The sequence below is a fragment of the Heliangelus exortis genome, chromosome 28, assembly GCF_036169615.1.
Source record: "Heliangelus exortis chromosome 28, bHelExo1.hap1, whole genome shotgun sequence".
NCBI classification, from domain to species: domain Eukaryota; kingdom Metazoa; phylum Chordata; class Aves; order Apodiformes; family Trochilidae; genus Heliangelus; species Heliangelus exortis.
In genome coordinates this window covers 1,716,074-1,738,585 of record NC_092449.1, presented here as the reverse complement: position 1 = coordinate 1,738,585, position 22,512 = coordinate 1,716,074, and the positions used below count along the sequence as shown (strand labels likewise).

The window sequence follows — 22,512 nt, the reverse complement described above, 5'->3', positions numbered from 1 at the left end:
TTAGCTTCACAGCCCCTGACAGCTTTGTCCCGAGGGGGCAACAGGGGTTGCCTTGGTCCAAGAGGACACAGAAAGCATGTGTTGGCTTTGCTCTGCAGGGGAACCTTCCTGCACTCGTATTCCCCCAATTCTTTCCCCACTTCAGGTCCCACTAACCCCCCCATGATCCTTTACCCTCCCTGGGTCAGAGCCTCCTCAGATCCCCAGGGCCCGGTGCTCCCTGCCGGGCCTTCCCTCAGCCATGGTACCAGGAGACACCACAAGCCTCCCCCACACTCTGGAGTGAGCTGACACGGCACTGAAAGGCCCTCAGCCGAGACTTTGGTGGGGAAATTGCCCTTTTTTTATCTCGGGTCAACAGCAGAATGAACAGAAAGCCAATAACCAACGCAACACCCGTGAGGACCCCACAAACCACCCCCAAACCTCTGACACCCCAACTCGCAGCACTTAACAGGCAGCTCAGGCTGCCTTTTGTCAGAGATTTATTGCTCTTTCCATCCCCATAAAACACAACGCTCACACGGTCCCTCACCCTAAGGCCCAAACCCCCCCCAAGCCCCAAGATGGCTGCCGGGAGGCGCCCCCGGGGGCTCCGCTGTGGCGGCGCCAAGATGGCGGCGGGCGCGAAGACTACAGCTCCCATGGGGCTGTGCGAGCCCGCCCGGCTCCGTCCCTCACCCAGCGCCACCAAACCTGGGCTCCGAGATGTCTTTTTTTAGTTTTTTTTAATTTGTTTTTTTCCCCTCTCACATATAAAATAACGCTCTCAGTTTTTAACAGCTGTTAAATGGAACCCATTCGCTGGGAAATGGTGTGCAGGCTCTTCCCGCCTCAGAGCGCGCCTCAGTGCACCTCATCCTTCATGTGCTTTCATGCCCCCCAAAACTGCGGGATTTGCCTCCTTTTCCCTCTCCCGCAGGTACCACTGCCTCACAGACGTTTTTTCCCCCCCAGTGATTTAAACAGCGAAAGATAAACCTACAAATTCTCAGCTCTGGGAACAGCTGTAAGGAGCCAAGCTGAGGCACCGAGTTATGTGAACCCGCAGAAACGGCATTAAAACCAAACAAACCACAGGGATTATTGGTTCTGCCCACGCTCCCCTCACCATCCGCGATGTCCTGCAGGGATTGGGGCTGCCAGGGAACCCCAGGATTAGGATTATTGAGACACACGGGGGCCCGGTTGCCATCAGCCAAGCTGCAGACTCAGCCACCATCCCACTGCAGCTGTGTCCTTGGCACAACCACAGCCATCCCCAGTCGCTTTCTTCAGGGCAATGAACACCTTTAATATCTTCTTAAGATCTTGAATATCTTTAATTCTTCTCCTGGCTGTGACCACAGGGCCAGCTCACACCCTGCTCCTCAGAGTTCACCCCAGTTTTACGGCTCCTTTGGGGCCTCCTTCACTCGGTTGTGCCCTCCCTGGACCTGTAGATCAGAACCCTCTGGGCTGTGCGGGGTGGCTGTGCCACAGGAGGTGTTTATGGCTCTTTTTGAGCAGAAGCAGGTTTGGGGTGCAGCTTTGGAAACATCTCAGCGGGGGTAGGAAGCAGAGGGGGAAGGACTGTACCGGCCTCATCCGACCTGGCACCGGGGAACTTGTGTGATGGAGGCAAACTCAGGACTGTGCCCCAGGACTACAGCTGCACGAAGCCTCGGGTGAGGGTTTCAAGCTGTCCCTACAGCTGCTCTTGCAGCCTCTTCATCATTTCTTGATGACTGAGATGAGCAGAGGTGGCTTTTCCAGCCCCTCTCCTGCTGCAGGCTTGGGCAGGCTCTGAACTGGAGCTGGGGTTGTGAACACTTGAACAAGGCTCTTTTCCTATTGCATTTCTATTGCAGGAAGATAATTTTTTCTGAATCAACTCCATGGCATGATTCAGAGCCACGTTTAGAAAGGAGCACCAAGAACGTCACCCTGCTGTATGCAGCCCTTCAGCCAGGTACATTCCCTCCTTTCCTTCCCTGCTTCACAAACAGAAGTACCTAAAAAAATTCCCTGTGGTTTCTCAGCAGTGATAATCCTGTCCCTCCCACCACCTCTGACCTTCACTATCTTGGGAAACAGTGAGCAACCAAGAAGAGCCCTCCAAACCCTTTTGTTTTGTTTTCAGGCAAGCAGGGGGGATGCTATCAGGAGTTCCTTTGTTTTGCCTTCTCTGCCAGGATTGTTTGGGCCCAGCAAGGCTTGGCAAGGTTGGGTGAGTAAATGTGAGAGGATACCAGGAGGAAATGAAGTTGGATTGTTGGAGGGTGTGCTCATTTCTCTGGCAGTGTGCTGCACGGGGTGCGTGTCAGAACAGGCATTTTTACAGACTTGGGGAGGGATTGGACCTGTGGCCTGATGTCTATCACGTCTCAAAGTTTTCTATAGTCTCAGTCTCCTTTTTTAGCATGCAGGAGTTAGCTGGGATCCACACCATGTCCCATATCTCACTGTCTGGGAAAAGCAGACACCTTGTATCCCCATTTTCTCCCCGCAGTTTCTGCTCTGTTCTAAACTCCTGGTGAGAAAAAAATCGCCTTCCTTTCTTTCCAACTGCCCAAGCTCCACTCCTTCTGTGCAAAAGACAGAAACATTACAAAGCAGAACAAAGAAGCTCTTGACAATCCCTTTACCAAATTTCCTTCTATTTCTTAATGTATCTCCTAACAGTCCCCTCTCTTTTGGGTACTTCTGTAACAGAAACTCCATATAAAAATGTTGTATGATTAGCAGCAGACTGTAGGAAACGTGGCACTAGAATGAACACCAAACTTGTCTCTTCCTGGTGTGCCCTTTTAAATGCCAAAATCCACAAGCCTTCACATCTCACTGGATCTCTTTTCTTTCTGGGTTGTCCCTGCACAGCTCTCTCTCAGCCTGAGGCTATGGCAGGCAGTTACCAGCTGAAACACTCTCTTTCTGATACTTTCTCATTAAGCATTACTAACCACAGATACAAACAAGCTACAGGGCTACCTGTGACCAAAAATGCCAGACCCAAGGGGAATTTACCTCTTTTTATAAACAAACCTGGTTATCTGCATTTCCCAGCAGCATTTTCAACACCTGAGATGCTGAATTTGTCACTGTTCTGAACAGCATGGCAGAATTCACTCAGCACCTGAAACCTTCACCTGCTTGGGAAGCCTGGATGCTGTCAGTATCTGATCCACCAGAAGAAAGCAAATATCCCATAAACACATGAACATCCCTGGCTAATGCAGAACGGAGAGGATGCCAGAAGAGGAGGAATCAGCAACCCTTTGGCTCTCTTTTCTTTCTGTCTGGGAGAGCCATTCTGCAGCAGAGAAGGATTTGCCTTTAGACCAAAGGACAATCATCCACACCAATCACCAGGTACTTTGCTTTAATCGCCCATTTCTGGCCCGCAGTGACAACTTTCCTTTGCCATTAGATGGCAATGTAGATCCACAAATCTTCTTTCTTCCTTGAGCCATCAAAAAACCACCTTGCTGCTGGTGGAATGGCTCTTAGAGCTTCCAATCCTCTATTTTCACACACCCCCCTCTCACCTTTTAAGACTGAGGTATCATGAATTTGTTTTGCCATGAATTTGGGATGCCAGGATGCCTCTTGGAGTCCTCAGTGGCATCAGCAATCTCTCTCTCTCTCTCCATCTAGGGCCCTCCTTTGTGCACAGACGTTTATTTTTTCACTCTTCCAGCAATTAATTAATTTGTCTCTTGCTTTGCTGTTTCCACAAGACATTTTGCTGTCTCTCTTGTTTCTCAGTTTACTGCCAAGCCCAGCAGGGAAGTGAGTCATGGGCTGCCCTGGAAGACACAGACTTCTTCTGGGGTCATCAATCTCCCATCTGGGAAGTTACAAAGAGCTGCAGTGAGAAATGACCACCACCACAAAATGCTTTCCCCCCATACCCATTTTTCAGCTTTTCCATTGTCTGCACTTGACTGCTTCATTTAACCTGTGCATTGCTGGGGTTTTTCTCCTTCACATTTCCCTTTCCAGGAGGAAATGTCACCAACTCACATCCAACTCTTGCTGAGAAAACTTGCAGGTTCATTTTGTGTTCCAAAACCAGACAAGTCTGTTCCTTCAAAGCTGAGTATATTTGTTGAATTTTTTTGTTTGTTTGTTTGTTTGTTTTTTGTTGTTCTAGAGACTGTTTTAAGCTCAATCTCATAACAGAGTCCACCAGCTCCCAAAAATGCTATACTGATGCTGGGCAGCTGTCTGGGGAAGCTGTAGGATCTTTTGGAGTCTGATTCTGATACTGCAGAGGGATCTGTCTGGCTTGGTAACATCAGGAGTGGTGTTGTCCTGTCTTCAAGAAGATTATTGATATATCCATTTTAAATTATTCCATGACTGACCATGACTGTGCTAAAAGCTGTTCCTGGTTCCCATAAGGTGTTTAAAGGCCACGTGTTACACCAGGGAGCAGTCACCAGATGAGCAAACAGAACCATGATCTGACTCACCTCAAGCCTCTGCAGCAACTCAATGGCAGAGAAAAGACTCAAGAATCCCAGTCCCCACCAAAACAATCAAACCTTTACAGTGACCCAACCTGGAAAGAAAATCCTGCTAGCAGAAGTTTCAGTTCTTCTCAAGCACACAGGGAAATCTCCACGGCCTGGAGAGTCCCTGAGGATATTTGCTGCTGTTCTTGGCAGAGACAAAATATGCTGGGGAAGGAAGAAGAAGGGAGGTTTGAAGAGAGGGTGGAAACCTCTTTGTTGCTCAATAGGAGAGGGGACACCACTCTTGTTCCTGATGGGGACTGACTGCTGCCATATCTGAAAATCTGTCACTTTGTTTTGTTACCTAATGGGCAAGAGCAGCCTCTCCTGAGTGCAGAGCAGACTCTGAAGTCAACTGTCTTGCAGCACTTTGATCTGAAAATACTGGTCTGTGTGGAGAAGAATGGACAAGGGAATGAATTCCTGTATTGTGGGCTACAAGAAATTACCTCTGAGGTAAGAGGGTGACTTGATCTTTTTGAGAAAAAAAATTACTTCCTTATCTTGATGATGTTGGCCCTGAAGTATCATCCTGTGACTGCCAGCCTTTGCCTTGCAGGATCATTCAGTCACAGTCAGCTCCTCTGGCTGGCATCCCTCCTTCCTTTTGGAGGGCTCACTGTGTTTACCACACCATTGCCTCTTCCTCTTGGTATTCTGAGGCCCTGGAGTGGTGTCCCTGCAGCTCTGGGATGCTGTCCCTGCTCACGTGCTGGAGCAGGAGAGGGCCAACCCTCTAATTAGGCAAGGATGTGAAACAAAGGGAAAATCAAGGTGATGAAGCACTGAGGAGCACGGGAGTCAGTGTCAGATCCCTGATGCTATGACAGCAATGAATGAGTCTCACCCCTCTTGGATGGCCCCAGCCTGGTTGCCTACAATAACTCTAAGAGATCTTCCAGGGCAAAAAAAGCACTGATGAGGGGTGTTCCCACCAGGCAGAGTCTGTGTCTCCTCCAGGGTGCTCTGGGTCTCCCTCATGAGGAATTTCAGACTCTGCAGAGTCCTTTTCTTCATGAAAATGGCCGTGTTAAGGAGCTGTGAGGTTCCTCAAGCTGGCAGGAGACCCGAGGTCACTCGGCTGAGTCATTTCTCACATGCACCCACGTTTCTAATGGCTGTGGAGATCCAGCTTTCAAGTCCTCTGGGAGTCACTGGAATGAAGAGCACTTTGTGAAGCCCTCGTAATTATGATGGGATTTCGGGGTGTGTGGAAATGATTCATGGAGACCTTTCCCAGCCAGCAGGCTCTTGGAGCCAGGTGAGCTCTTCCCTGGAATGTGAAGCACGCAGCCCAGCAACTGGGAGGAACAGGTTTGGCAGGACATTTGAAGCTGTTGGAAGCAGAGAGCTCTGCAGAGCCACATCCCTGCTCTGCCTCCCAGCTGGATGTTCCTCTCTGCCCCGCCGCTGAGCTGGGGAGCATGGACACGCTGCGCAGGAGCCTTTCCCGATGGAAAAGGTACCACATCAAGGTGCACCTGGCTGATGAGGACACCATGATGTCCCTGACAGTCAAGCCCAGAGACACGGTGATGGACCTCCGGGCTCACCTGGTACGGGAGGGGGTCACTTCGTGGAAGAAGACATTTTATTACAACTCCAGGCAGCTGGAAGAGCACGAGACTCTCAAAGAAGCCAACATCCAGAATGGTTCTGTCCTGCTTCTTGTCAGCAACCCAAGGTAGGCAGGAGCTGACCTGCAGGGGGGGTGGTGTGAAGGAAGGGGAATGCTCTGGGTATCTCTGCCCTTTGGGACACTTTCCTGCTGGGATTTGAAGCAAACGGATCAGGAACTCAAACCCTGCAGTTTCCAGCAGGCAGATTGAGGCTGAAGGCTCTTCAGTCCCAGACATGCTGTGTGTTAAGGAAGGGGGCAGAAGGAGGGGGAAATCTGGCTTGGGCTGGCCTGGCTCTGATCAGGTCACACTTCCCTGACCGTGGAGCCAAGCACAAGAGAGCCAAGACCTGCAAAAGGGCAAAGGAGGTTGTGTGAGATGGGGGGAGTGCTCTGGGAGCCTCTCATCCTCAGTTCTTTCTTGTCATCCCTGGCTCTCTCCACTTCCTTTGAGTAGATACTTTCTGCAAGTATTTTGAGGGTGCTGAGGTCCTGCTGTGACAGGGAAGAGCTGGGAGCTCCCAGCAAAGCACAGGGAGAGCTGGACAGAGATGGCACCAGCTGCAGCTTCCCCAAATCTGCCCAGATTGTGGGTGAGACTTGAGGACCCCCAGTGCTCAGGAGATCAGCCAGGGCAAAGCTTATGTTCCAGTGGGAATGGAAGCTGAGGTAATGGACCTGAGACCTGCTGGCCCACAGGATGGTTCCAGGATAGAATTTATGCCCACCTGTACTGGCTGTCCTGATGCCTGCTGGTTGCTGCCAGCTTGATTCAATGTGTGAAGCAGCTTGGGTAGAAAAGGTGCAGAGCAGAGCAGGGGTGTGCAGCATCTAATCCAACTTTCTGAGTCCTGTGTCTCTGCTGATCAGAGTTTCCTCTGCAGAAAATCCTGCACTAAAGACTTCAGTTCCTGATTATATGCCATATACTGGAACTGGACTATTTTCCAGTCCAGAGGCAGCTTGAAATCTCATACAAAGAAGATTTAATAAAGCATTTCCTTCCAGAGCTCAGCCAGACACAAGAGATTTCACATTGCTCAGCCAACTGCAAGTTAACCCAAGTCACCCACGGCCCCTTTCCCCAGCATCTCATTTCAGCTCTCTGATTAACTTGGCTCAGCTCCTCCTTTTCACCTTGTTTTTAGTGGCAGAACCATTTCCAGTTGTTGGTGTTTCCAGTGTTTATTTTCCTAAACTGTACAGCCTGAATTTTGGAGAGTAGAAAATGGAGGGACTCAGTTGAAGGGGAGCACATATTGAAGCTCTTTTGACAGCTGCCTGACTTCCATAAGCTGCTGGGCACCTTCCCACATGCAGGAAGGTGGAAAACACAGAGTGGAACTGCAGCAATGCAAAAATCACCAGGAGAGGCTCTCCCCTGTGTGCTGAGGTCAAGGTGCCCCCTGGAAGCCACCAGGCTTCCATTTGGAAAATGTAAAGCCTTTGGCTGAAAGCTCCAGCTCAGTTTTGGGGAGTACCTGTAAAAAAAAAAAAAAAAAAAAAAGGAATGGAATTTCTAAGATTTTTTTTCTCCTTGGTTTTTATCAAAACCTTCCTGGCTCCTGAACAAGCAGCTTGGAATGATTTCTTATTCCTTTTCCCAGGGTTGGGTGCACTGGGGGGTGTGGACTTCTCTCCTTGAAGTCCCATCTGTCCTTGAGTTCTGGGGCACGAGGGATTCTTGGGTTGTGACAACCTCAGCCACTCCCAAAGTATTTTGTGTGGCAGGAGTGACAAATGCCCAGGCACTGGGCTCTCTGAGGGCTCGGGGGGGGTGACTGAGCTGTCCTTGCAGCAGTGTCCCCAAATGCTTCTGCCATGCCAGTGGCAGCCACCACCACACTCAGGACATGCCCTGGGCTCAGGGCAGCCTCAGCACCTTGCCTGCTCCTCTTGTTTGAGCCTTAAGATTATTCAGCCAAATCTTTAGGTGTAACAAATAAATCCATGGTGCTCCAAGTACTGCTCTGTACCAGCTGTGTGTAACCTTGGGAGTACAAGGAGAGTAGCTACACAGTGTTGGGACAGGGCTCAGGGCAGCCTCAGCACCTTGCCTGCTCCTCCTGTCTGAGCCTTAAGGTTATTCAGCCAAATCTTTAGGTGCAAAAAATAAATCCATGGTGCTCCAAGTGCTGCTCTGTACCAGCTGTGTGTAACCTTGGGAGTACAAGGAGAGTAGCTACACAGTGTTGGGACTGTCCAGGAGGGAGAGGAGCAAAGAGGAATAGAGAACATGGTGCTGGTTTGGCCAGCAGCCCTGAGGATTTAAGAGTTTGGTTTAGTACTTCAGTGACTCAGAGAAGTATGGACCTTCCCCATCAAAAGGCAGCAGCTGCTTCTGAAGTTCTGCCTTAAAATTTTGGTGGCTTCTACGGACTGGTTTGTACTGAGATTCCAGCCAACCAGAGCTGTGTTCATTCCAGAAGTGGAGTAGCTCTGACTGCCAAGGTCTGCAACTCAGTGTCATGCCTGGAAATATTCATGGGCACTCTGTATGCTCTGGGTTCCTATCAGAGGCTCATGGGACAGTTTTCTTTGAACCAGAGAAAACATGAAAATGACCCTGTTTTTCATCCCCCCCTCCCCCTTAATGCTTTTGTAGATAATTGGCATTTAGCAAAAGCCAAGTCAGCATTTCTACTTCTTGCCTGTGTTTTCTGGGGTCTGTAACTTAGTCATAAAAATCCACATAAGGCTGCAGCTTGGCAGGAAAGGGATCAGCAAGCCAGCTAATGCTGAAGATTTATTTGGACCTTGGTGTTCAAAAGTTCTAGCAAGCCATCTGGGAGTTGAGTCAACACAACCTCTCACCCTGGGAGAACACAGGACTGGGAATTCCACATCCCCTGAGGATGCAATTCCCCCTTGTGCAGGGCTTGTTAATCACATTACTGCTGCCCCGATGGAGATTTTAATCCTGGTGCAGCACAAGCTGAGCAAAGAACATGCAGAAAAAAACAGCTTCTGCCCTAGAGAGCTCCATCTGACAAGAACATGGTTTGCAAGTGGGTAAAACAAGCAAAGCAAGATTCAAAATGTGAAGGAACAAGCAGAGAGAGAGAAAACCCCCCAGCTCAGTGGCCTTGGGCAAGCCTGGGGGGTTCAAGCCACTGGTGTTCAACACAAGGAGACCACCAGCAAGTCCCACATGAAGAGAGCAGCCATCCATCCATCCATCCATCCATCCATCCATCCATCCATCCCCCAGAGCTGCAGGAGCATCCACAGGGCATGCAGCAGGCCTGTCCCAAAGGCCTGGGGCATGACTGGTCCTGGCACTTTGGACCACGCCATGGCAGAACCTGTTGGGCTGGCTCTGGAGGAGGTGCAGGGCCCCAGAGCCAGGGAGCTGCTCAGCTGGTCTGGTGGTGATGTGGGAGTTCCTGAAACTGCCAGGACTCTTCTGGAATTTTGTCTGCTGCAGGGAGCTCCTTGGGTGCTCTTTGCCAGCTCCGTGCAGCAGCATTCCCCAAAAAGGTCCCTCAGGTGTGGCCAGCAGCAGTGCTGGGTGCTGGGTGCTGGGTGCTGGGTGCTCCCTGCACATTTGTTGATGGCTGATGTTAGGTGGAGGGATCTTGTCTTGAAGTGCTGAATCCACCCTTGAGCCATGAGAGGTTCCCAGCTGTGTGGTGTCCCTGTCCCTGACTGTTCCTAAGGATGTGCAGCTCCAGCTGGATCTAGACATGGATGAGCACAAGCAAGCAGACAGAGCCTTCACCCCCACTTTCAGGCTCCTTTCTTCTGTGGTCACCTCTAGCAGTCAGTCAGACAAAGTCTGGAATAATAAATGACCCAGTGCTTGGACTGCTCTCTGTGCCACTGCAGTTTTGGCCCAGGGATTGTCCCTCGTGGGCTGCCTGGATGTGACCACCCAGGTTTGGAAGGTAGGAATTTAGTAGGGAAAGCTTGGGCTCTCCATGCAGAAGGAAGTTCCCAGGCACATTCAGATTGCTGGCACAGACTTGGCCACAGCACAAGGGACACCCTCAGTCTTTTAGAAGCTGAGGTTCACTGAGCCCAAGCAGTTATTCTCATCACATATGTGGCTTGTCCCTAGAATGGAGTTCAGCAAGTCACTGGTGAATAGGTTAAATAAAGGAGATGCCAGCAGTGGGTTTAGCAGAAGTCTATTATCTGGAATCTCCTGGTGTTGATTTTCTGGCCTGGAGCCACCTGAAAACATCTATCTTGGGGCATTAGCTCAGTTACCATAACAACTCATCTAGGAACAGCTGCTGACAGCTCCAAGAGCAGCCCCAGGTCTCACGTGGCAGATAGATAAGCCACTCTTAGGTCAAGATAAGTGTGTCCAGGATTCTCCCCATCCCACAATCCAGCCTCGGTGTCCCTGGTGAGTGCCAGGGCTTACACAAACCCTGATATGTTGGAGACCCTGTTTTACCATTCAGAACCTGCTCAGCCCAGGATTCATAGAATCCTAGAATTGGCTGGGTTGGAAGGGACCTCAGAGATCACCAAGTCCAACCCTTGCTCCACTCCCCCCGTGGTTCCCAGCCCATGGCACTGAGTGCCACATCCAGGCTCTTGATGATTCTATGATTCTATGATTTTGAAATATCTCCAGGGATGGAGAATCCACCCCTTCCCTGGGCAGCCCATTCCAATGGCTGAATAGAATCCTCTTGCCTCAGAGGAGAAACCCCCCTCCTGCAAGGAGCTCCACAGGTTGGAATACAGCACTGCCAAACTTCAGGCATCAAAACCCTGAGGTCTACTTCACACCTGGGTTTTTCCAAGGTTGTTTTTTTTAACAGTTACTGGGTTCCTGTGACAAATTTTAAACAATCAAGGCTCAAATCTGCATAATTAATGAGGGACAGAAATGGGGGCAGGAAGGGTGGATGACAACACAAGAGATGGTCTTAAACTGTAAAAACTTAAGAGGTAGAACAGCACAGAAGTCCTTGTCCCAGAAGTAGCAAAGCTTTATTTTTCTTTCTTGAAAACACCTCAGTCACTGAAGAAAGGAAACAAATAAAAAGCAAAAAAGAATGAAGTTTTTAAAACATGGTCTCACACATCATTCAGAGCCTGCTCAGCCCAGGATTCTAAAGGTCCATCCACTCAGGGAGCTACCTCCTGGCATAGTAACAAACCCTGTAACAAATCCAGCTTTGGGGAGCTCAGCTAATTCCCTTCTTGGCATTTACTTTACAGTCTCTGGTTTTTTGCCTTCTAAATGTTTTGTCTGAGCCACTTGTACAAGGTCTGGTTCAGCTGATCCTATGGAGCTCCTGCCTGCCTCTCCTGTCACCCCTTCTCTCACTGGAAGTGCCTGAGAAGCAGTCCCCAAGCACAGCAGATGATGCTGGATCTCAAAAAAGGGAAAGCAGGAAAATAAATGGGATCTACACAGTCTGACCCTACAGAGAAAACTGACATTCCAGCCATGAATAAAATCCTTCACAGGGGGCTCCAGAGGGATGTTGTGATGCCTGCTCCTTGCACTGACCTTCCAGCTCCAGGGGTTGCTCAGCAATTACTCCTCAGCATGGAGAGAAGACTTTTCCCTCCCATCCAACTTGCCCTGTGAAGCTCAGGCCCAGCAGGAAGGCTCCACAGCACCTCAGAGCAGGATAAAAATCCTTTAAATAGCACCAGGAGCCTCTCTGCTCAGGGAGAACTAATTCAGTTCTTCAGCACATGCTTAGACATATGTTGACCTGGGATGGCCTTACCAGGCCTGCCTCCATCTACTGGAGAAATTACCTTAAAAAACATCCTCCCAGAGATGTGTTCCTTAGGCAACAGCCAGGTGGGGGTCTGCCTGCTCCCCCTCTGTGGCTGGAGGCAGGATTTATGTGTTTTATTCCCAGCCCCAGCTCTCTTCTGCTCTAAACCACCTGAAATCTCCCTCCAGTGATTTTTAAGTCCCACCAGCACAGTTGCCTCTGGGGATCTCTTGCAGCACACAGGCCAGAAAATGAGACCTGTCCTGGGCTCAGCTTCCTCCTGGTCAGCCCAAGCAGCTCCTTTAACACAAGCAGAGAGCTGCAGCAGGGCAGAACATGGTCCCTGGGATCTGGATTCAGTCCCTGGGATCTGGATTCAATCCCTGAGCAGCTGCACCAGGTTGCAGAGGGTGACACTGAGCTGATGTGTGTCCCCCAGGGGGTCTGTCCTGGTTCCAGGCAAAGATTTCATGCATGGAATTTGTATTCTAAACCAGGTTCTTTCTTGCTCTGAGGTGACAGAGCTTCCTGGGCTTGTCTGTAGTTGTGCTGATTTACACCAGGTGAGGATTGAGCCCACTTGGGACAGACATCCTCTCCTGTGTCCTGGGCTTTCCTGGGGCAGATGTGGCACAGGGGGGGCTCCCAGCAGATCTTTGGCTGTTAGAATCCCTTGAAATTTCAAGTGAGGAAGCAAATGCTGGCACATGAATCCTGCTCTGGGTTTTGTAGGGCTGGCATCAGCCTAAGTAGAATTGTAGTGTTCTTTTCTAGGACCTAACAAAAAACCCCACCCCATAAACTTTGAACTTCTCTAGGTCCTGATGAAATGTTTGCAGCACAGGTTCAGTTTCTTGTCTGCATAATTGCAGAGAGCAATTCAGAGGAGGCAAAAGACTCAGCTCTGCACTTACTGGCTCAGCTGGGTGGGGTGGCTGCTGGTGGAGCTGCTGCCTACAGGCCACAAGTCCCTTGGTTGCAGTCCAAGACATGATCCTGAGCTCTCTAAGCATGTTCCAACTTCTGGAGGTCAATTTTAAGTATCTCTACAAAAAAAAAAAAAAAGAGCTTCAGCCTCTGTTCTGGAGAGCCCAGGGGGTTTGTACCCTTGTCACAAAATGCTTATGGAACCATGACCCCAGGAAGCCACCACTGAGTGTGAATGCAGGTGGGTGAGGGTGTGGAGAGCAATCCAAGCCCTGTCTTGCTGTACACATCCTCAAAGTGCTCCTAAAGCTACAGACTGCCCTGTTCTGAGGTGAAAAATGGATTTACAGGAGCTAAAAAGGGAGAGCCTTGCCTGTGGGGAAAAGGCTTCCAGCCAGCTGCAGGTTACCTGGAGGGCCAAGGCATCTCTGGCAGAAGGATGAATGGGTCTGAAACCCTGCAAGAGGTTTATCCTCAGCTGTACAGCATGGCTGGAAGAGACAAAAAGTCAGAGGGTCAGGTTTATCTTCTCCCCTTGCCAGGGTCAGTACCACCTGGGTCAAGTGCCCGTTTTGATTGCAGGTCTCCAGCACTCCAAGTGTTTGCCTCTTTCTTATTCAGATAATGCCCAGGAGCAGAGCCAAAGCCACGGGAGATGGGGAGAGTGCCAAGGGCTGAAGAGAAGCAGATGGCAAGGAGCTTGGCCATGGAAAGGCCACCGGTGGCTGGTAAGTCCCTCCCTAAGTCCCTCCCTGCGTGGCAGCTCGAGGACTGTTCAGGAAGCAGCTCTGAGGGTTTCAGCTCCCAGGAATAATTAATTTAACCCCAACAAAACAACAAAGGAGGTTTCCTCAGCAGCCTGCCAGGTGCTGGCAGCTGCCAAAGCAGAAGTGTGGCTGAGACTGACTCAGCTCCTGGGCAGTGAAAGGCCCAGGAAAAGGGGACTTCTGCTGGGGGGAGGAAGGGAGAAGAAGCTGAGGTGGCCCTGGATGGGGACGTGGGACAGCTGAGCTTCATTTTGACTCTCACAAGATTCCTCAGGAAGTTGCTCAGGAAGTCTTCCTCAGGAAGAACTGATCCTTCCCTTTCTCCCACTCTTTGGCCATCCAGCTGGGGCTGCTCCTGAGCAGTTCCTCTGCAGCAAGAACCTGATTTGGAGCTGGAAGTCTCTGTACAGTAAATAAGCAGCAAGGGGGCAGTCCTGGAGCTTGACAGCCTTTATATATCCCCAGAATAGAGACTGGGGACACTGTGAGGACAGCTGCCTCACCTGGCATCAGGGCCCATTGCTGCCTGATAGCTGAGCCAGGCAAGGAGCCTCCTTGTGCTGTTCTTCCATCTGTGTGCCAGCCCCCCTGCTCCAATAAAACCTGAACCAGCTGACCTGATTCAACCCAGTTTCATGGAAAGAGAAAGGTTTCCCAGCCCCAAGATTCCTGCAGTTTTCATGAAAAAAACAGCAGGTGGAAAGAAGAGAGACATTGCAGTTAATGTCCTCCTGAAGGAAAGGTGATTACCCCTCCTGCTCCCTGTCTATCCTGAGCTCCAGGTGGGCAACCCCCCTCCTGCAAAGCAAAAACTGTTGGAAAAGTTGAGGACTTTGCTGGGGAAGTCCTGAGGGGATAAAGGTGCCTTGGGACACCAAGAAAGGAAGAACTGAAAAGCTGTTGTATGTAATACACAGATCAGAAGAACGGGTTCCACCAGTTTCCCTGCTCACAGAACAACTCGATTTTGAGGTTTCCACTGATTTTCAGGATGAAATGGAAGTTTCTTTAACCACTGCAGTGCTTTCCTCAGAAAATTTCAGTGACTGACAAGTGTCTTACCAAACCCCCCAAACCTGTTCTGGTTTTCAGCTGAAAACCATGCCTTTGGACTTCTTCTGGCATTTGTTTTTTGTCCAGCAAAAGCATTTGAAGAAATGCCATGGAAAACAGTTTCTCATTTGCCAGGGTTGGTTTTTTTTTGTGGTTTTTTTCTTTCTTTTTTTTTTTTTTTTTTTTTTCCTAGAAACAAAAATATTTCTCCAAGTACTTACTTGGACTTTGCACAGAAAGAAATTCTAAGACAAAGACTTGAATGTAGCCACAGCTGAAGATCTTTCAGTCCAGGCAACTGAGGTGGACAAAGAGTGGGATGGGACTGAGCAGAGGAAGAAGGAATGGGATTTCTCCAAGGTCAAGAAACAAACTTGATGCAGAACAGAGAGTGCTGGTGCTGGGTCAGCATTTCTGCCACTTGACCATGTGGTGCCTCTACACATTAAATAATGAGTTTCTTGGAGCAGAGCCAGCACTTTCCTGAGTGCTTAGAAAGTGCCTCAGCACACTCATAAATAATATTTTCAATGATAAGAATAATATTAAAGTGAAGGTGTGCTGCTGAAGGTGGAACACACTCAGCAACCCTAAAACAATATCCCAGTGAATTAGGTCCAGAATCTATTCTAACAACTCTTCCCTGTAGCTGGCAGCTCTGGAAGGCTTTTTGCTGCTCAGGGGGGTACCTGGAAAGAGCAAATTAACTGTGGTGGTGTGGGGAGCTGCCTGGCCTAATGTTTTTTTAGAGATAGGCTTTGATTGACACTTCAAATCTGCCTGACAATCTTTTATTCTAAGCACAGTTTCTGCTTTTCTTTGGAGCAGGATGAGCTGGTTTGGTTGCTGTCCTTCAAATGATGGATCTTATCACCTGGGAAAAAGAAGAAATAAAAAAAGAAAAGAAAGCCACCTGGAAACAGCCACAGGTACAGCATAAAGAGAGGTAAAATTAACTGGAACTATTTGAGGTATTTCTGGTTTTTCCCTCTGTGCCATGCAAGGTGCAGAGGAGAGGCTCTGCTCTGAGGAACAAGAGATGGCTGTTTCTTTCTCTGACTCTTCATTAAGTTGTTTTCCTTCAAGAGCTTTTTAATGCTTTGCAGACAGGACTGTGCCACCCTCCCATGATGAGAGGGCTGGGAATTCACTCCTGCTGTCCTGCCTCTTCTCTTGTCTGTCCTGCCCATGCTGCTCCTTAGTTTCAGCACCCTAATGCTTGCCTGGGCTCATCACATCAGGAGCTGCTCCCAGAAGAGGTGACAGCCACGTTTCACAATATCATTTGGGGTTTACCTGAGACAGGCCAAGAAGCCTGAGTCTCCACATGGGGAGCAGCATGTTTCTAGAATCCTCTGCTGAACACAGATTTAGGTGGTCACAGAGGTCTCTTGCTTGAGCTGTTCTCTTCTTGCTTGTCCAGGTCCACAAAAACCCAGCCAGGCTCTTTAGAGTGCAGAATACAGGGCTGCTGTCTGTCCAAAGAGCAGGAAAGGTGCTGAGAGTCAGAACTGCTCTGAAATGGATCTCTCCTTTGCTGTCTGTGAAACACAGGTGTGGAGAAGACACAGAACCAAAGCTGAGAGGAGTGCAAGCTCCCACCTGCCTGCCAGCCCAGCTGGACTGCAAGCTGGAGATGTCTGCAACTTCTCATGGCTGGGATTTCTTCTGCTCAGGAGTGTTTTGGGATCCTCCTAAGGACAGGGCAGCCCTGACAGCATCACCAAAGCACTGCTGGGCCCTTCTGTACTCACCTCCACCTTGGAGCTGCAGCCAGACCTTTCTGCTTCTTCTCTTCAGCTTCCTGAGCAGAGAACCAGCCCAGGCAGGACCTCCCCATCACCTCCTGACTTTCTTCAAGGCAGCTGAGGCTGAGGCACATTGCAGCAGCTCCTCTGCTTCTCCTGCACCCAGGTTGGAGATGCATCAAGTGGTTCAGCTTCCATCAGCCTGGCAGCTTTCCTTGCTGTTAAATTTCCTTTTTCAAGTTACATCAGTGTTGTACCCAGAGGGAATGAAGGAAGAGCTGCAGCCTGTGAAATCTGCCTTTAATTCACCTGCCTCATTTATTTAATTTCCTGCCCTGCCTCCTAATCAATGAGGCTGCACTGGTGGCCCTGGGAAATCCAGAGGGGTTTTTCACATCCAGCAGGCTGGGTCACTCCTCTGCTGAGGCTGCTTTATTAGGGATTCCCCTCCAGAAGCCCCTGCTGCTCTCTGCATCCATGGCACCTCATTTCCTTGGGGGCAGCTGAGCCAGTTTGGTCCCTCTCAGGCAGGCTGAGTGCTGTTGCCTCCTGGCAATGCTCTCCTTCCAGGTTTTCCTGGTTTTCAGCCACATGGCTTTCATTCCAGGGCCACAGGCTGCTTTTCCTGGGGCTCTGTCTCCATGGTGGCCCTACCTCAGATGGGCTGCTGAGCCCAAACATTGCCACCTTCCCTCCCAGCAACAAGGGGGGGGGAACCAGTGGTGCTGCTCAGAGCCTTGTGCTGGGCCACTTCCCAGTGTCCTTTCACCAGGACAGTGGCACCACGTCCCCTCAAAGGTGCTTTCAGGACTCCAGTGCCTCAGGAAGCCCCACTGCACTTTGGTTAAGCAGGTTCCTGCTGTCCCTTTTGTTTTGTTTTGGCTTTTTCCCCCCAGTTTCTGTTAATTCCAGTTGCTCCATCAGCTGGTGTCAACACCCTGGGAGCCAGAAGGCTGTCTTTGCCTGGGAGCACCTTTTTTTTTGATGGTGCTGCTTTACCTCCTGAATTCTGATCTGTATCAGATTGCTCTTTGCTGACACAGACAATTAGAAAGAAAATCTGTGGAGAACAAACTCACAAATCAGTATTTCTGTCAGCTTGTGTTCTCCTCTGCTGGGGCCCTGCTCAGTTACTGCTGCTGGGAAGCATCAGGCAGCAGAGAACCTGGTGAGCCCTTGGGTTTTGTAGGCAGGAGCTGCTCTCTCTGCCTGCCTGCAGGCTCTGATAATGTAAACCTCACAGACAGATTGCCAGAAATTTGGTGATTGCCTTGTTTTTTCAAGGCTCTGTTTTATACACTGCAAGCCAAAGCCATGGGATAATTTCCAGTCCCTCTGCACAGGGCTGAGGTGATGTGGTGAGAGGAGCTGGAATTTCAATCTGCCTTTTAATTCAATTTAATGCCCTCCTAATTGTGATAAACCTTGTTAAGTGTCTTCCTGTCATTTGTGTCGTTGTGGTTGTTCCAGTTGTTTTTTTCCCATGTTTGGTGCTAAATATTGTAAATAGAGAGAACTATTTAAATTTTGTAAAGGAACCTCAAGTTGCTGTGAAATTAAAACCACAAGAGTCCTGCAAATGGAAGAGGTGTCTTCATTTCAGAAAGCAAGGCACATCTCTGCAGAGTGATTTGCTGCTGCTGGAGCTGCTTTTACTGCAGAAGGGAAGTGGTAAAACTTAGCTGAGCTTGGGCAGTGGGATCCAGAGGGAGAGCAATGCCTGCTTGTGTCCCACTGAAATGGTGGCTTCTGGAGGCCAGCAAGGAAGAGGAGTCAGAGGTGCTGAAGCCAGATGGATGAGCTGAGTTCAAAGTCCTCCTAGGAGCTCTGCCAACATCACATCTATCTACTCAGAAAAGCCTTTGCAGCCACCACAGATGACTCCAAATTCCCTGATTTTCCCACTAGCAGTGCAGTAAGCAGCTGTTGGGGAGCAGTACATCTGTCTGACTGCACGTGTTGCCAGGAATAACCTTTCTATTTCCTAGCAGAAAAGAACCCAATTTTTTGCTAGCAGCATGGCCACCACCCCAGTCAGCCCAAGCTGCCAGAGATCACCTCAGTGCCCCTCAAATTTCCAACTACAGCTGAACCAGGGGAGCAGGAAAGGCCTCAGGGGAGGAAGAGCTGCAGGAAGCCAAAGGGAAGATGGAGAGCTTGGGGGTGGGGGATGAAATGTATCAGGGCCAATCAATCTTTTGGGGGAAGATTTCTCTCAAGCTCAGTTCCTGGCTTCCTTCAAAAAGCTTGGGACTTGTTTTTAGGTGATGAGATGGGTGGCAGCTTGTTAGTTCATCTTCTGAGGGAAAAAGGGGCTTCTCTGCATGAAGCTGCAGCAACTCTCAAGCTCAGGGCTCTGGGCCAGGACTGAGATGAAAAATCTCCAGTGAAATTGAGGGCCAAGCACCTGATCATTTCCCCCTGGCAGAGATGTTCTCACATGGCAACGCCCTGGGAATCTCTCCCTTGGAATACATCAGGTTTTGCTCTCATTTATGCAATGAAAAAGCCAGTGGAGCTCCATTTGAAACAACTGTTTTCATCCCATGCAAAGGAGAACAAGATCTGGCCCAGGCTGTTTTTCTACACAATGGAAACTGACTGAATTATGGAAAACAGGAAACAAATCCAATGTAAATGGAAATGGAAATATCATGCTCTCTGTTACATCAGAATAAATTGGAAGCAAGCTTGTTGATTCTAATGGAATTCACCTGGATTTACACCAGGCTGTGGCTCAGCCTTTGCCACTTGGCTGCACCCTGACATCAAAAAGCAAACCCTGCTACCTCATCTCAGTAGCTCTGAACAGTTTCTTCCTTTCCCTTTACATCCAAGCAATTGCCTCTGCATCCTGAGAGCTGATCAGCCTTTTCCAACAAACAAAAAAACCCCTGCAAACAGACACCAAAACTCAGCCCTGCTCTCCCCAGCATCTTCAGAACCTAAATGCTGAATGGGAAGTTCTGAGCTTGGTTTGGGAGCTCATGGGAGGACAGAGCTCAGCAGGGCCTATTCTGATTTCCCCAAAATACATCAAATTCCTTGCCTTCCCACCAGCAATGGCCAGGATCAGCTATTTCCTGGGATGCCCAGGAGAGCATTCAGTTAGAGAAGCAAAATATTGTCCAAGTCCCCCTCTTGCTGTGCTCATCAGCTGGCCAGAAGGGAACCATCACCCTTCCTAATGGATCCAACAGGAAACTGTGTCCTGCTCTGTCCCCACAGCCAAGTTTTCACTCCTCTCTGGGCCACTGTGCACATGGCCCTGGGAGCCAGGGAATCTCAGAGGAATAATTCATGTCTGAGCAGCAAAGGAGCCTCCCAGGGTGCAAGTCCCTGGAAAAGTGCAAAGTCTGATGAAGAGCCACATCAGCCCTTCCCCCTGAATCCCAGCTCCTGACATCATACAGTTGTTAATCTCTGTTTCTGTTTTCTCTTTGGATAATTAGTAAAACGTATCTTAATTAAAACAGGAGGAGGAGGAGATGACACAGAAGCAAAGGAAAGCCCTGAGTAGGATTCAGGAGGGGGCAAAGCAATTCTTCAAATAGAAATCTTGTTGGTAAGCAGGGAGAGAGGGCACTGACAGGTATGGGGAGGGTTTCAAAGGCACAGAGCTTTCTGGAGGTTGGGAAACTCTTTGCCTGGACCCTCTTCTTGCAAGGGACTGGCTGGAGCCTGAGGTCTGAATACCAGGGTTGGTCTCCTGGTGAGAAGAGCAGAGGGGGCAGCTGCCTTTGTTTTTATTTCTCTGCTTTTGTGAGATCCTCAGGAAATTCATTAGGGGAGATTTTCACAAGTGGCTCCTGTCTATTGTTGCTTTAAGTGATGTTCAACCTGAGCCATGCTCAGTCACTGCTCAACCAGCACCTGAATGTGCCAACCACTGCCTCTCAGTCTTTATGTTCCCATCTGGGAGTGGTTACAATAAATCCTTTCCTGCTTTTATAAAGCTATTCAAGTCTCTCTGATGAAATGGAGGCTTCCAAAGAGCTCACTCTTGCTCAGGTTTATTCCTCCAGGTCAGGCCTCTCACTGCTACCCTGCTTCTGTTCTTTCCAGCATCACCTGGAATCGATGTCTGCAGCCAGGATGGATGCACCTGGGAGCTGAGGTGCTGATAGGCAAACAAGAGCTCACCCAGGGCTTACCCAGGGCTCTCAACCTCCAGAGGTTATTTCATCCATGCTGGGGAAGTTGGGATGTGTGATGTGGGAGCAAAGAGAAAGCAAAACTGAGAAGTAAGTGGGTCCCGTGCAGCAAAGTCCTAGGGAATCAGCTAAAGTTGCTTTGCCAGGCTCCTTGGGGAGCCTCAGCAGCATCACTGCTCTTTATTCACTGCCTGGAAATAGTCCTCGTGCCCAGGAGAGCCAAGCCTGCCCTGAGCTGGGGGCAACAGGACACCAGAGACATTGCCAGAGACATTTTCTGCTCCAGCAATGCAGGAAGATGGGGACAGTGATTGCCATTGTAGGAATAAATCTTTTTAGGCATGGACCTTAAAAGTGGGAATAATTGTGATTTCCTGTTCACACCATGCAGTGGGGAATCAGGCCCAAGCTTGTAGGGACAACTTTGAGCTATAAATGTCCTGTGCTGTGCAGAGCTTTCCTGGGTCAATATTCACACTGCTTTCAGAGGAGGTTTTCCCAGGCTCTGGCACTGCTTTATGTGAGGATGGAGGGGAGACTCTCATCTTCCAGTCTGAAAAATCAAGGGATTTTTGGTGGGGATATTCCTGATTTACTCGACTGTGCATGTAACCTGGCTTCAAGAGCTGATACAACCTGGATAAGGTTCTTACTAAGTCATCCCTCTATTTAAACCCTGTCTCTGGTGGGCAGAGCCCCATCCAGTTCAGCTCATGGAGACTCTTGTGAAGACAGAGCTGGCTGTCAGGAGTCAGGTGTGGCCATGATGGCAAAAGGTTGGCCTGGAAGCCCCAAGTAAATTTGCAAATTCTCTCTGTTTCAAAAGAAATGCATGAACAGATTCTGTGACTGATCTGAAATGTCATTTGACTGGTTTTGACTGTGCACTTGGTTTGTTCCTGGGAAATTTCAGAGTACAAAAAGACTTTTGTTTCCCTTCTTCATTTGCCAAGAATTTCTTGGAAAATTGTTTGTAACGTAGACTGAGACCAGATCTTAAGCTCCCAGAAGCAGATGGATCTCTGTTGAATTCTGTAAGGAGATGCTGATAAACATGAGCTGGGGATCAGGGACAAGAAAATGAAAGCAAGAAACTGCTAGGTATGAAGTTTTTTGAACAGGGAAATACTTACTCTGGGATGTGTCACTTCCTAAAAAATTGATTTGTCCAGAATGGCAACTTTGCCTGTTTGGGATGTGAATATTTAGAACATGGCTTACTGACCCAGTTGCCATCCTTCAATGAATCCCTTTTCATGCTGATAGTTTGAGGATTTCCCCACTGTCTGCTCAGGGAACACACAGATAATGCTGGATGGTTTGAATGAAAATATTTAATTGTGCAAAAAGTCACAGTGAGGGTTTGTTTTTCAAATACAAAGCCTCTGGTGACAGCTCCTGCTTGTGAACTAAAGGATGTGGTGACATGGGTGAAAGCCTGGGTTATTTTAAGTGATTTTAGTGCTTCTAAAAACACTAAATGCTGGAAAACCATATGCACCAGGTGATGTACATGGATCAATGTGTATGGAAAATGCAACAGATAATGTACAGGGATCAATGTGCACAGAGATGCCTGGGTGAAGGAGAGACAGGGACATAGGGAAATGTGGGACAGAGCTCATGAGACAATGACATTAGGAATAAAAGGAGAAAAAAAGAAGAATGGAAGAAAAAAGAAAAGAATGGAAGAAAAAAAGAAAGGAATGGAAGAAAAAAAGAAAAGAATGGAAGAAAAAAAGAAAAGAATGGAAGAAAAAAAGAAAATAATGGAAGAAAAAAAGAAAAGAATGGAAGAAAAAAAGAAGAACTGGAGCCTGGGGTAACCCAAAGCACTGCTGTCCATCCTGTGGAGCATCCTTCCAAACTGGTGCAGTGTGGTGAAGAGGCCAAGTGCTCAGAGAGGTGCTCAGAAGGGAGCCTGGACATGATGTTGAGGTGAGACTGTGTGACAGGAAGGTGCTGGAGTCACCATCCCTGGAAATATTTAAAACCAGTGTAGATGAGGCACTTTGGGAGATGCTCTAATGGATACTGATACATCTGTTTC

The 22,512-nt window shown here is 49.0% G+C and overlaps 1 protein-coding gene across 1 annotated transcript; it reads left to right on the top strand.

Annotated features, from left to right (window-relative positions):
• The first annotated feature begins 4,734 nt into the window (after positions 1-4,734).
• On the top strand, positions 4,735-17,001 carry LOC139788181 (ubiquitin domain-containing protein TINCR-like). The gene is made up of 3 exons (XM_071727846.1): positions 4,735-6,183; positions 15,389-15,489; positions 16,115-17,001. The coding sequence occupies exons 1-3, from the start codon at positions 5,924-5,926 to the stop codon at positions 16,141-16,143; spliced, it is 390 nt and encodes a 129-aa protein (XP_071583947.1). The 5' UTR covers positions 4,735-5,923; the 3' UTR covers positions 16,144-17,001.
• The last annotated feature ends 5,511 nt before the right edge of the window (positions 17,002-22,512 follow it).

Excerpts from the sequence above, each read along its gene's own strand:
- LOC139788181 (XM_071727846.1), top strand. The coding sequence starts at position 5,924 with ATGGACACGCTGCGCAGGAGCCTTTCCCGATGGAAAAGGTACCACATC. Across the intron at positions 6,184-15,388 it reads CTTCTTGTCAGCAACCCAAG|GATGAGCTGGTTTGGTTGCT; the intron begins GTAGGCAGGAGC and ends TCTTTGGAGCAG. Across the intron at positions 15,490-16,114 it reads CCACCTGGAAACAGCCACAG|GTGTGGAGAAGACACAGAAC; the intron begins GTACAGCATAAA and ends TGTGAAACACAG.